The sequence below is a fragment of the Peromyscus californicus genome, unplaced genomic scaffold (genome assembly GCF_007827085.1).
Source record: "Peromyscus californicus insignis strain IS unplaced genomic scaffold, ASM782708v3 Scaffold_2__1_contigs__length_46816999, whole genome shotgun sequence".
NCBI lineage: Eukaryota > Metazoa > Chordata > Mammalia > Rodentia > Cricetidae > Peromyscus > Peromyscus californicus.
Genome location: NW_026294540.1, coordinates 31,150,585 through 31,165,265, shown reverse-complemented (window position 1 = coordinate 31,165,265; position 14,681 = coordinate 31,150,585). Strand labels below are relative to the sequence as shown.

General features: G+C 50.0%; 1 protein-coding gene across 1 annotated transcript in view; it reads right to left on the bottom strand.

Moving 5' to 3' along the window:
* Positions 1-14,681, bottom strand: part of Radil (Rap associating with DIL domain) — a 70,177-nt gene that overhangs the window by 18,391 nt on the left and 37,105 nt on the right. Inside the window, exons 3-5 of the mRNA XM_052754180.1 lie at positions 7,294-7,541; positions 5,635-6,264; positions 3,044-3,081 (exon numbers count right to left, since the gene is read on the bottom strand). Of these exons, the coding sequence (XP_052610140.1) occupies positions 3,044-3,081; positions 5,635-6,264; positions 7,294-7,541 (916 nt within the window). The remainder of the gene's footprint in view (positions 1-3,043; positions 3,082-5,634; positions 6,265-7,293; positions 7,542-14,681) is intronic.

The window sequence follows — 14,681 nt, the reverse complement described above, 5'->3', positions numbered from 1 at the left end:
GTGTGTGTGTGTGTGTGTGTGTGTGTGTGTGTGTGTGTGTGTGTAGTTCAGACAACCACCTCAGGTAATGTTCCTTGGGAGCACTGCCCATTTTGCTTTTAGAGAAAGGGTATCTTACTGACCTAAGGCTGACTGGCCAGTGAGTCCCAGGGGTTCACCTGTTTCTCCATTTCCAGTGCTGGGACTATAAGCATGCTACCATATATGGCTTGTGGTTGTTGTTTGTTTGTTTTAGTGAGTTCTGTGCATTAAACTCAAACTCAAGCTTGCATGCTTCAGGCAAACACTTTGTCAACTAACTCATTTCCCTACCTAAGATGTTAATACTTCAGAGTAACATTGAAACCACTAGGGAAGTTTCTAAAACCCAACTACATAGGAAAGTCTTTTTAAAAGGACACTTGGCACCGTACACAGAAAGGACAAGAACCCTTAACACACATAAGCAGGCTGGATGGACAGTCAGGCACGGTGGCACACACCTCTGACCCCAGCACTCAGGAGGCTGAGATGGGAAGCTCTTAAGTTCTGGGATAGACACTGAGTTCCAGACTAGCTTGGACTGAACAGTGAGATTCTAATTCAAAAATTCAAGGGCTGGGACCAATGAGTTGGGGTAGAGGCCCTCCTTGAATGTAGGTGTCACCACTCCACAGGCTGGGGACTAGACAGAACAAAGTGGGAGGAGAGGAGGAAGCCAGTACAGGCATTTCTCTCCTGCTTCCTGGCTGCCACAAGGTGAGCAGCTGTTCCTCCTCTCCCTGCTTCACCACAGCACAGGGTGCAGGGCCAGCCCTCAGCTGGAGCTCTGAAACCCTGAGCCAAACGGACTTGCCCTCCTCACAGCTGCTTCTGTCTGGTGTTCTGTCACAGTGTCATCAAGGGCTTGGAATGGATGGCTGCCAGGAAAGGAAAGCTGGGAATAGACCCCATGTCCACAGAGCTGAGGATCGTTAACTCTCAGACACAGGAGACGGAAATCTGGCAGCCTGTGACCAGGTTAAGCCTGGACAAGAGTTCATGGGACTGACTGCTGTGTTCGTTCTGTTCTGTGTTCTTACAGTGATTCATTATTTTCAAAAGGAAAAAAGAATTAAAAAGAAAAAGCATGCATTAGGGATGGAAGCTCTGGAAATACAGCAGAAACAGCAATGCTAAAGGGAAGGCCCTGGCTCTTCCTGTCAGTAGGGAAGCAGGGTCCATCCCATGCCTACACTTCTTCCAGCCCAGGCAAACCAAGGCCCTAGGCCACCCTGGCAGATGGGCCCTGGGATGGAAGGTTCTAGTCTGATCTGCACTTCTGGGTGCAGCAGAGGAGTGCTCAGCAGTCTCCCATCATGTCCACTCCGCCCACTCAATTCCCTCAAGCCTGGCTGTCCTGAGACAAGCCCTTCATTCCAACTGAACAAGACTAATACCTATGCAACTCTTCTGAGATCTGCCATGTTGTCAATCACCCTTTGGGTCAATGCTGCCTCTAGCTAGTGTGCACAGAACCCTGACAGGCCAGGAAGTAGCACCTGGTCTCCTCATGCAGCTGTAAACCCAGGGGTCCTGACTCCCAGTCAGTGTCCTGACCTGGCTCTGGCGTGTGACAGTGACAGGAATTGGAGGTAGCCTGAGCTCAATTCCACCTGGCGGGCATTGAGGATAGCAGGACCCCAGCCCTCTGTCCTGACCTTCGTATGACCTTTGAGTCTTTTGATTATATTGTTACACAACCCTGAAGCACCCACAGGCAACAGCATGCTGCTGATTCTGAAGTAGAAACATGCTACCAGCAGGTGGAGTCCTTGGTCTCCCAATGCCAGCCCTCCACCCACCCCCAAGTTCTCAGTTCTGAGAGACCACCTTCAGCTCAGCCTCAGCATTAGCATGAAAGCCCATGCTTCAGGGGCTACACTCGTCTGTGCCAACACTCACACATGTCACAGGTACTGTCTGGGGCCTTTTTCTTTTAAATGCAAAGTCTCAAATTCACTATGAACCATGGATGACCTTGAACTTCTGATCTTCCTGCCTCCACTTGAGTGCAGGAATGACAAGCAGGTACCTCTACTCCTGGTTTATGGGGTGCTGAAGATGGAACCCAAGGCTTCCTGAATGCCAAGCAAGCACTCTACCCACTAAGACATAGTCCCAGTCCTGGGCATCCTTTTCTGGGCATTATTTTTCAGTACTAGTATGCCAGGGCTGCAGTTCACAGATTTCCTCTTTGTATACACTGTACAGACATGCCACTGCTACCCTGACAAGCTGCCCAGAGAGGGCATCTCATAAAGGCTTCCATTCTGGAAGGGCAGGTGCTATGGGCCTCAGTGTCAGCATGTCTGACAATAATCTAAAAGGATTCACCAAGTCCCACCAGTGATGCAAGTGTACAAAAGTGCTTTCCATGGAAGCTGGGCTAGGGTGTTTTAACCAGGGGAGTGAGTTGTGGGAAGACTCAAAAAAGATCTTTCTCTGTGTTAAGAGATGCTCTGGGGAATTTAGTGTGCTTGTGTGTGTTGCACACCCTAGACAACTGTTCTACTGCTGGGCAGCAGGTTCACCTTTTGTGGAGTGTTAGTTGTTGTTTTAGTACTGATGGTTGAACCCTGGTCCTGCCCAGTGCTAGGCAAGTTATCTATGCTAAGCCACTCCTTCGGCTCATCCCAGGATCCCAGGCAGGTGCTCTACCACTGAGCTACACTCCCAGCCCTCAATAGGAGATTCTAGGCAGGAGCTCTATCACTGAGCTATGTCCCCAGCCCTGTTTTTACTTTGTAATTTCAGACAGTATCTCAGCTGCCCAGGCTGGGCTTGTGTTCACTATGTAGCCCGGGAAAGCCTTGAACTTGCAATCCTCCTGTCTCAGTTCCTAAACAGCACAGATGTCATGTGCCTGAACCACCAGGCCTACCAAGGAAATTTTCCATACAGCCTCCCAGGGCGGTTAGGGAAGAGGAATGGGAGGGCAGTGGCTGAAGTCTGGAGCCAAGCCCAAGGAGTCTGCAGGGAACTCGATGTTGCAAGGGAGGTACAATAACTAGGTCACACTTACAGTTGTGCCTGCTTTTCCGCTAGCTCTTTGGTTTTCTCCTATAAAGGAAAAAAGTAAGACAAAATCAAATGTGAGAAAAACAGGACAACAAAGGGATACATTCAAATACACACCATTCCAGGCCTGTAGACTGGTTCAGTGGGACACCTATTGCCGCCCAGTCTCTTAAGTTCTATCCCCAGAGTCCACATAAAGGTGAAGCAGGAGAGGGTTGCTGCTGGGATCTTAGAGCTAAGGCGGGCTGCACGCGCCCCATTGAGGTGGTACTCCTGACTGTGGCAACCACAGGCGTTAAGGGCTGCCTCAAGAGATGTGGAGAGCCACTGTACCCATAAATGTCTTTCCGAGTTTATTTAATGTTAAAAGGACTGTCCGAACCACTTTTCTTTTCTCTTCTTTTTTTCCCGGAACTCACTCTGTAGCCGAGGCGGGCCTTGAACTCACAGAGACCCGCCTGCCTCTGCCTCCTGAGTGCTGAGATTAAAGGCGTGCACCACCACCGCCTGGCCCTGAACCACTTTTCTGAGCTATGGCAGTCAATCCTGATAGTGGAGACTTCTCTACAGAACCCTCAAATCTGGCAAGGATGATAGAGGCTTGGGTAGATTATGACTTCAGCTCTCCCAGCACTAAAGAATTATCAGAGGTAGGAGCTGGCCAAGAAGCACACACCTGCAAATCCAGTACTCCGTCTGGGAGATGGGGCAGAAGAAGGGAGAAATCAAGGCCAGCCTGGGCTGGGAGACCCTGTCTCAGACAAATAAGCTAACAATAATATCTCCCCTCTCCTCTCTCTCCCTCCCCCTCCCTTCTCTCTCCCTCCCACCCCAGACCAGGTGTCTCTATGTAGCCCTGGCTATTTATGTACATGTAGACCAGGCTGGCCTTGAACTCACAGAGATCCATCTGCATCTGTCTCCCAAATGCTGGCATTAAAGGCATGCAACCACTATGCCTGGACCTATTTCTTTTTTTGATCTTTATTTTTAATTCTATGTGTGTGTGTGTGTATCTGCTTATTGGTACGTATGTGCACCACATGTGTACAGTGCCCTTGGAGGCCATAAGAGATCATCAGATCTCCAGAAACTGAAGTTCCAGGCAGTTGTGAACTGTCTGATGTGGGTCCTCTGCAAGAGCAGCATGTGCTCATAAGTGCTGAGCCATTTCTCCAATCCTAGGGCCCCTATTGCTAAAAACTGTATTACATAAAGTCCTACACTTTCCATCTTTGATGAGAGGAATTCCTCTCACAGAAAAAATTAAACCCCCTATTTAGTGGTTTCATAAACTTTTAATTTTTCTCAACAAATTTTAATGAAAAGGTAGAAAGAACTGATTTTATAGGTTGTCCTCTGACCTCCACATGTGCGCCATGGAACAAGGACACACACACACACACACACACACACACACACACACACACACACACACACGGAAAGAGAACCACTCCTCAATACACATCACTCCATCTCCATGACAAACTCCACTGCGGGCGACCGAACACTGGGACTCTGCCATTCTCGCTCAGCTATGCTTTTCCCACTGCTTCCGGCCTCTTCCCATTCCTGCGTACGACCCACACACCTCCTGAGACACAAACGGCACTGTCTCTATTTTGTCCAACAACCAGCCCTCTAAACACCAGGAGGATGGGACAAACACTACAAACAAAACGAACTGTCTCGTCATGCTTCCTGTTATGTTCCAGTGTACACTGTGTGTGTGTGTGTGTGTGTGTGTGTGTGTGTGTGTGTGTGTGTGTGTGTGTGTGTGTTTTCTTCCATCACTCTCTACATTATTTACTTATTTACTTAGAAACAGGGCCTCTCACTGAGGCTAGAGCTGTTTTAACTAGACTGACTGACCCCCGGGGTCCATGACTCTCTGGCTCTGAATCCTGAGATTAAAGAGATGCTTCTGGATGAGCAAAGCTAAGATTCTTGAGAGCCTCTAACAACCCTGAGCAACAGAGACCCTTTGGTTCCTAGGAGTCAGGTCACTTCAAGTCAGGAGAGAGCGAAGTTGCTGAGACCGTGGGCCATACCAAGCAGCCTGCTCCAGTGCTTTTGCTTGCCCAGCCCAACAGGTGGCACTGCTGGGCTTTTAATGGAAGATTCCTTTGTGTGTGTGGCCAGGGAAGGGACAGCCTGTAGTGGGAGAGGCCATGAACAGGGCTAAGAATCCCAGGAGATATACAGGACTGGCACCAGTGAGGAATTCTGCCCCCCACCCCCACTCCCAGTCTACTGGCCCAGGTTGAGAGGCCCTGACCTGGAGGGGATGTGGCAATAGCTGACTGTCTTGTGGCCTTACCACCAAACTGACCTGGTGGAAACCACAGGACACTAAGCCTGTGGACAGTGGTCTGGCAGGGCTCAGACTCACTCTGAAGGAAAATGCTACACTGAAGCTTACAATGCCCCGTCTGATGGCCTACTGAGCAGGGAGATGCAGACGGAGAGGTCAGCCCTTTCCCCAGCCTGACATCACTGTGGGGACATCAGAGTAGTGGCAGGCCTTCAAACCTGGCAGGCAGAGTCCAGCCATCTAGTAACACGGTCAAGACACGGGCAGTCACCCCCACGCACCCAGACGATGTCTCGGACCCTCTTGGAGATCTTGAGCAGGAGATGCCTGAAGGTGCCGGGTTGGAAGTGAGTGGCAGAGTGCTGGATGCAGAGGCAGAGGAGGAAGGCAGGTGTCAGCTTGTGGTCATCGCCGCCGGGCTCAATCAGCGTCATGATCCTCTGCAACAGTCTGTCCTCCATGTCCGGCTCAAACTCCAGGAACAGTGACCGCCGCCGGACCACAGCAGGAGGCAAGGAAGTGACCCCACGGGCTCTGAGCACCGCACCACACATCCTACAGTTCTGTGGTGCGGCCCCAAGGCGGGCAACAGCACAGGCAGGCAGTGGCTGTGCCTGCCCAGGGTCCTTGAACAGCAGCAGGTAGTAGAGACCCAGGGAGAGCAGGTCGCCATGTTGGAGCACCACGGGATTCCTTCCCACTTCAGAGAAGTTGACTGAAACCGATGCCCCTGCAATGGGCTCCAGCACCAGCCTGGTCCCTGTCTGGCCACCTTCTGGGGACTGGTGACGGCGAATTGTGCAGTGCAGGGGCAGGATGTCTGGGGCAGATAGGCTGATGCTGGGTTTGCTGGAGGGTGTGCGCTGGCCCACTGTGTGCCGCTCCCGGCTGAGCACGTACACCAGGCTGTCCTAAAGAGCAGACAGACGACTTAGGACAGGATGCCACTAATCATGCCGGCACCAGCACAGCAGTGTCCCTGTTACAGCAGCTGGGACTTCCTAGGTTCTGTTCCCAGGACCCCTCAGATCCTGGTCCACCCACCCCGAAGTCACCAGTAACCTGTCACCTTGGTAACCCTTCCCTGGCCACCCCAGCCTGTCCCAGAGGACAAGAGAGACAAGGTCAGTGCTTGGTCTGACAGCCATGAGCTGAAGGATGCCGAACTCCCCAAGTCACCCCAAAAGCAGTGTAGGCCCTGCTCCTCAGCTCTCAGCTCAGCGTGGGGCAGCTCTTGAGACTGAGCCCAGGAACCCAGGATGCTGTGAAGGGCCCAGAGAACAGTGCAGGAAGGGGCAAAGGAAAGGTAAGTGACAAGAGGATGTCACCAAGGCTGGCTCCTTGGGACTGGGTCTAAAGGCATAGGCCAATCATCTCTGTATTTGGGAAGGCAGCTGAAGCAGAGGGATCACATTCAAGGTCTGCTTGGGTGACATAGTGAGTTTCATACCAGCCTGGGCTACATAGGAAGACACTGTTTAAAAAAAGGTAGGGGGAGGTGAGGGAGGGAAGGAGGGAGGAAGAGCTGAGGGGGAGAAGGAGCTAGGACAACACAGCTACCAAGTCATGATCAGTTCCCACTGTCACCTAGCCAAGGAGGCCCGACCCTCCCTCCCCCCCTCCCTCCATCACATCACATCACACACACACACACACACACACACACACACACACACACACACACACACACACACCCCCTATCCCAAAGGCCTGAGATAGAAGCTGGAAAGTGGTCTGGCACTAAGACCCAATGAGGAATGAGTTCGGTGACAGTCCTTGTCTAGCTGTTCCCTGCCTTGTGCTCCACCTCCCACCTCCACAGCATCCTCCCAGCCAGAGGGGAGATCCCACAGCTGCCTCTGCTGGAGGTAGGGTGAGGCCTGACCTCCAAGTCCTTGGGCTGCAAGGGGCAGTGGTACTGGGGACCAGGAGTGGCTCACATGCTGCTGGCTGTAACCCTGCAACAGCAGCAGGTGCGGGCACTGGTACAGTGAGTAACGCATAGTGTCAGGGCTGGGCTCCTCAGGGCTCTGGGCAGCCTCAGGTAGTGTGAGTGCTGGACTTAGGCTGGTCTCGCTGACTGTACGGCGCAGGCGGGTCGGTGGGGAGCTTTGGGCAGCCTCAGAGGTAAGGGCTGGGGTTCCCTTGGCGCGGATACGCTGTAGCCTCCTGGCTTGGGCGTTAATCCCTGGAACAGAATGAGTGAAGGGAAAGTGGTCAGAAATCTCATCATGACTCACTTCTCAGATTGTCCAGACCACAAATCTCACCGAGTCACTTGGACACCTGTCACTGTTCTGTCAAAATGTCCATGTCCTTTGAAAGTTTAGGCATTGCCTTGATGATGAAGTCTCAGGAAGGCCTGCCCCACCAGGCAGTCACAGAGCAGGTAGGCCAGCTTTACACACTTCGTGGCTCAGAGGCAACCATCACATACAAAACAATCCCCCGACACAGCATTGCTCATCCCAGACCGTCATGTCACCACAGAGCCCTGTCCCTGACACAGCTGTCCTGTCCTTCCAAGCTCATATGTGTGTCAGGGCAGATTCTTTGGGGATAGGATATTCTGGCTAGAAGTGATGGAACCAGTCGGTCACTTTACAAGGTAGAATTGGTCAAGCTGCCAGTCACCTGCTGGTCTGCTTCTGCCACAACATGGCTGCCACCTTCCGGAGGCCATCATGACCCGACAGGCCACAGTAGCATAGATATGAACACATATTTAGGCACAAGAGCATCCAAATAAGCATCCAAATATGCACACAAATGTATAAATACACATACACAAAGAAGTGCATGTAAAAATGTACACAAATCTGTATCACACACAAACACATACATCCACAAATGTAACACACAAACACCATAAAATATACATATTCATGCAGCCACAAACACACATGCACAAAAATCCTGCACTTCACACTCATGTGCAACACGAAGGTACAAAAACATAATTGCATGTGTATGTGCGCCCAGCTCTGTACACATGCAGACATCCACATGCACACACTGCTGGAAAATAACACTACACTCCATGAAACACTTTAAAAACCTCATGCTCTCAAATACCGGAAACGCTCTCTAAATACCACTGCTGGGAAAGCTCACAGCAGGATGGATGGAACCCTGGGGACCCAGTTCAATGTTCCAGCTGACCCTGGCGCTTTCTTCCCTGAGTCCTCTGCCGAGTCCCCTCCACTCAGCTTTGTCCCTGTCTGTACCATCCTTTCTTCCAGCCATTACAAACAAAACCAGACAAAAGCCAGAAAGGGGGCCAGGAATGGCTGCCGATACACACCTTACCGGGAGCTGGTGGCTGAGCTCTGAGCTCTGCCCTTCCTTCCAGAAGGCTGCCTGCGCATCTGCAGCCCGCAGGGGGCCGGGGCTGCAGGATGGAGGCTGGCCAGCCGCAGTGCCAGGCTAGGAGGCTGCTCCACCCGCTGCAGAGCCCAGCTGGCCAGCCCAGCAAGAGACAGGTGCCCAGCAGGTGGGACTGGAGCCCCCCCCCTCCCGCCCCGTCCTGCCTTGGCCCCCCCCCCCCCCCCCCCGCTCCCCTCCAATCTGTAAAGAATGCCAGATGCTCAGCTTGTCCTCACTGAACAACCACCGGACCAGATCTGAAAGAAGAAAATAAGGTTCAAAATGATGTCCCCCACAAAGCGTCCTCCACAAAGCATCCCCCAAATCCAGGGCTTTGTGGTGGGAGAGGAAGCAATTCCCTGGGGACATTCCAGAAGTTCTGGCAATGCAGAAAGCAGCTGAGCTGAAGGTGGCCTCTCCTCTTTAGTTTCCCAGGGCTCCCGGAAGGCCCTGAGGTTCCATGTCAGGGTGTCCCACATGAGACACTCACAGCTGACTGAAATTCTGTCGTTTTGAGGGACTTTATTGTCCCCCCTCAAGACAAGGCCACAGAAGGCAAGGGCCCAAACCATGGGATCAGGGAGAGTAGTTCTGGTGACCTCTGAGTCCCTGAATTCTTAGAAACAGAGCCATGGTCACAGCACCACTGGGCCCATGAACTTCAGCACTTACACATCAACTCAAGTCTCACACACAAAAAAGCCTCCCCCCTCGAGTTCAGAGACCTCTGCTGCTCCACAGACACTTCCACTGTTCTACCTGATACATACTTGGTGTCCTTGGTGTGTTCCCCTTTCAGGGTACTCAGAGACCTTGGTTTTTCCACACAAGGACATGCTTAGAGACCCAAACTAGCATTGGCTAATCCATGACTTCCCACATCCAGGAGCAAAATGAACAGGATTCAGTGTTCCACAAGCTTGTGTGTCCATAAGCACAAGTGTCCAGGGAACATCTACCCATACAGCTCTGCAGGTCTCCCAGAGGAAACACCTGAGCAAGCAGCTGGGAGTGGGAGGAAGCAGTGCCTTTGACAGCGGAACTCTGAGTGGAACAGAAGGGTGCCAAGTACAGCTAGGACAGCGATGTGGCACCAGTGTCCCCCCAAAGAAAGACTCCAGGAGCACTAAGCCCTCCTCTGGATCTTCCTTCCTATGTCTGCCTGGCCTCCTCCCCTTCCACAGAAGGTGCTGGCTAATGCGTCTCTCTTGGTAGAGATGTGTGGAGGAGGGGTGGGTCACCACTAATAAGAGCTGGTCACAGTCATCAGAGCTGCCATCATGGGCCAGCTCTGGCTTCAGAGAGCCTGGAAAACACAACTCAGCTTCCTTGCTTCACATCCCTTGCTATCACGTCCTTCTGTGGGTCTGTCCCTGGTCCTGTTTGTTCATCCTTCCCTGGCTCCATGGTTTAAAACAGTACAACCACGAAGTCCTTCAGTGTTCCCTGCCCAAGACCCTGAGCTCAGATGAGGCGACCAGCGTTCCTGTGCTGAGGTTTTTCCAACATGAGGGGAACAGCCTATTTTTATTTTTTATTTATTTTTTTTTTTAAAGATTTATTTATTTATTATGTATGCAGTGAGTGTTCAGCCTGCAGGCCAGAAGAGGGCACCAGATCTCATTCTAGATGGTTGTGAGCCACCATGTGGTTGCTGGGAATTGAACTCAGGACCTCTGGAAGAACAGTCAGTGCTCTTTACCTCTGAGCCATCTCTCCAGCCCCCATTTTTAAAGGGATGGCTTGTACCAGCTGGGGACACACTTCAGTAAGCCACAGCTGCGAAGAGTCTCCCTGTCGCTGGAGTACCCTTTTCTAAGTCAGCAAAATCATGGAGCTCTGTCACCAGAGCAAGCAATTTCAATGCAAAAATCATTCAGAATGCACATTAAACTGCTTTCCAGTCACAAGTGGTGACGTATGTCTGTAACCCAGGACTCAGGCTAGGGCAGGGAGACTGTGAGTTCAAGGTCAGCCTGGGCTATACAGCAAGACTCTTGTCTTTTCTTTAAAAAGGTGAAAAAACCAGGTGTAGTGATACACATCTTTAATCCCATTAACTTGGGGGAGGGGGAAGGCAGATGGGTGTCTGTAAGTTTAAGGCCAGACTGATCTTCATAATAAGACTTTGTCTCAAAAAAAAAGGGGGGGTGAACAGGGTGGGGGGGGTGTCTCCATTGGTAGAGCAATTGCCTAGCATGCAGGAAGCTCTCGGCTCCATCCCCAGCACTGCATATACTGGGTGTGGTGGTCCACATTCTACATCTGTAGCTCCAGCACTGAGGAGATAGAAACAGGGAGGTAAAAAGTTCAAAGTCATCCTCAGCTACATGGGGAGCTCAGGGTCAGCATGGGAGGGAAACTGTCTCAAAGCAAAATCAGTAACACTTTTCTTTTTCTTTTTTTTAAAGAACTACTTAGGAACAGTGGTAAGAACCTCCTTAATACACAGTCAACCTTCCTCTAGGTAACGAATGCACTAGAAATTTGTTTTGTTTTTTTTTTTTCCAAACAAGATCTCACTATGTAGTCCTGGCTGTTCTAGAACTCACTCTTTAGACCAGTCTTCTTGTCAGACTTTCTTTTGGGACTGTCAGCCCCCAAATAATGACATGGAGACTTACTATTAATTATAAAAGTCTGGCCTTTAGCTTAGGCTTGTTCTTAACTAGTTCTTATAACTTAAATTAACCTATTTCTATTCATCTACGTTCTGCCAAGTGGCTTTTTACCTCTCCTTCATTCTGTATGTCTGACTCCTTCTGTGTCTCACTGGTGTCTCCGCTGCACATCTAGATTCATCCCGAGTTCTTCTCTCTGCCTGGAAGTCCCACCTAACCTCTCCTGCCTAGCTACTGGCCATTCAGTTCTTTATTAAACCAATCAGGTGCCTTAGGCAGGTGAAGTAAAACAGAGATACATCTTTGCAAAGTAAAACAGAGATACATCTTTACACAGTCTGTTCAAATATCCCGAAAACATAGGCTGTCTTCAAACTCAAGAGATCACCTGCCTCTGCCTCCCAAGTGCTGGGATTAAAGCCAGACGCCACCACCACCACCTGGCAATTCCTCTACTCATTAACAGACAGCTCAGGACTTACTGCCTAGGGAATGGTGCCACCCACAATGGGCTGGGCTTCACATCAATTAAGGTAAGTAAAACAACCCCCTACAGGCCAACCTAATCCGTCATTGAGACTTTACCCCTGGTGACTCTAGGTTGTGTCAGGCTGGCAAACTAACCATCACAACAGCGTTGGAGGACTGGATTGACCCTCAGGTGACAACTATCAGAAAGTGTATACCAAGGAGCTAGACGGATGGTTTAGTGGTGCAAAGCTCTTATTCTAGAATATATAAAATGCTCTTTATGGCTGAGCACATCTCCAGCCCCCACCCCTCCCTCTTTATTTCATTAAAAATTTATTTATTTAGTGTACATGAGTGTTTTGCCTGTATGAATGTCTGTGCACCACATGTATGCCTGGAGGTCAGAAGTTGTTGCATCCCCTCAAACTGGAGTTACGGATGGTTGAGAGCCATTTTAGAGGTGCTGGGAATTGAACCCAGGTCTCCTGCAAGAGTGACAGGTATTCTGAACCACTGAACCATCTCTCCAGGCCCCACTGGTCCTATTTTTTAAGGTGGGAGAAACTGTCGTACACTGAAAACTGGTTGACATCGCTAGTCAGCTGAGAAATGGAAACAGAAGTGAAAGCTACAATAAAAAAAAGTCCCGGGGCTGGAGGATGGCTCAGTGGCTAAAGTCCTTGCCTTGCACCAGGACCTGAATTCAAGCTCCAGAGCCCATGGGGAAAAAAGAAACAAAAACAGGTAGCCATGTGGTGCACACTGGGAAGGCAGGACAGAAGGATCCCTGGCTCTCGCTGGCCAGTCAGCCAGCCTAGTTTAGTTGGCAAGTTCCAGGCCACTGAGAGACCCCATTTCAAAAACAAAAATGTGGTTGGTAGCCGAGGAAGGCCAGCCCAGGTTATCCTCTGGCCATGGGAACACACACATACATATCTAAAACCAAGCTAGCACTTCACAATCATCACGGCTGTTCTTAAAGAGTTACCTGCACAAATCCTACACAGGATCAAGGCAACAAGATCAGCCACTGCCGCAGCAGGCAGCATGTACCCAGACTCTGTGGGGTGAACAACAACAGGCAGAGACAGAAGGTGACATGGGAGGTGCACTTGTCAGGGAAGTATCCAAGAGGAGTGAGAGACAGAAGTTAGGGAGCAGTTATGACCGAGGTTCATTGTATACATGGATGAAATTGTCAAAAAATACATAAAAGATATCCCAGGCATGATGGCACATACCTTTAATCCCAGCACTTTAGCAGCAGAGGCAGATGGATCTTTATAAACTTGAGGCCAGCCTGATCTACACAAGCTCCAGGCCAGCCAAGTCTAAATAGTGAGACCATGTCTCAGAACAAACAAACAAATAAATAAAAATGCAGACAAAGGCATAGTGTAGTGGCATAGGCGTTTAATCCTGCATTCAAGAGGCAGAGAAAGGCAGATGTCCAGAGTCTGACATCAGTCTGGCCAAAAGAGCCAGTTCCAGGTAACAAAGGGTGAGAAGCTAGACTCTGTCCGCTTATAGTGATAATGATAATGCAGTATGTGGCAACCATTTTGGAAAACAGTTTATTAAAATGTCAAACATAAATTTACCTTATGACCCAGTAATTCTACTCCTTCCCTCCCCCTCCCCCTTTTTGGTTTTTCAAGACAGGATTTCTCTGTGTAACAGCTCTTGCTGTCCTGGAACTCACTCTGTAGATCAGGCTGGCCTGGAACTCACAGATATCCGCCTGCTTCTGCCTCCCAACTGCTGAGATTAAAGGTGTGTGCTACCACCTCCCAGCTAGTAAGTCCACTCTTAGTGAAATGAAAAACCCAAGAGGAATAAACACAGGTGTACACAGATGCTTGTAAATACTCATGGTGGGTGCATTACCCCTAACAGTCAAACAGTGAAGCAGGACTGGGAGTGTGACTCTTGCCTGGTGATAGAACTCCTGCCTGGTATATGTGTGGGGCCTGAAGGTCCATTCCCAGCTGAGGAGATGGCTCAATACGGAAAGCACCTGCCACTTAAGCATGAGGGCTGAAGTTCAATTCCCTAGCATCCATATAAATGTCAGGTGGGTGTGGATGCCTACCGTAATTCCAGTCTCAGAGGTGGAGACAGCAGATTTCCAGAGCAAGCTAGCTAGCCAGACTAGCCAAATCCACGAGCTCTGCCTCAGAAGAATAAGGTGGCCGGGTAGTGGCTGCACGCCTTTAATCCCAGCACTCAGGAGGCAGAGGCAGGTGTATCTCTGTGAGTTTGAGGCCAGCCTGGTCTATAGAGTGAGTTCCAGGACATCCAGGGCTGTTTACACAGATAAACCCTGTCTCAAAAAACCAAAAAAAAAAAAAAAAAAAAAAGGTGGAGTGCAATCCAGGAAAATTCCCAACATCAACCTATGGCCTCCATACACACCTCCACACACATACACACCCACACACCCACACACACACACCACAAAAGCACACATGTGAAAAGGAAAAAGGTGGAATCCAAATGGCCACCAACTAGTGAATAGGCAAGAAAAGTAGTGTCCATCCATACGATGGACTGCTATGAACAATGAAAAGAAATCAAATATGGCGTCTTTTACACATGGATGGCCTCAAATACCCTTGAGTTGGCCCAGTGGGTAGGAACCTTTACTGCCAAACCTGAGGACCTAAATTTGTTCTCCAGGACCAGACTAGTGAAGGACAGAACAGACTCCTGCAAGTTGTCCTCTGACCTCCACATGCACTCTGTAGCACATACATACACAAATAAATAAATGTAATTATATATATACACATATACATCATATATATATATATGTACATACACATATATATTATAAATGTTAGCTGAGTAAAAAAAGCCAGATGCAAAAA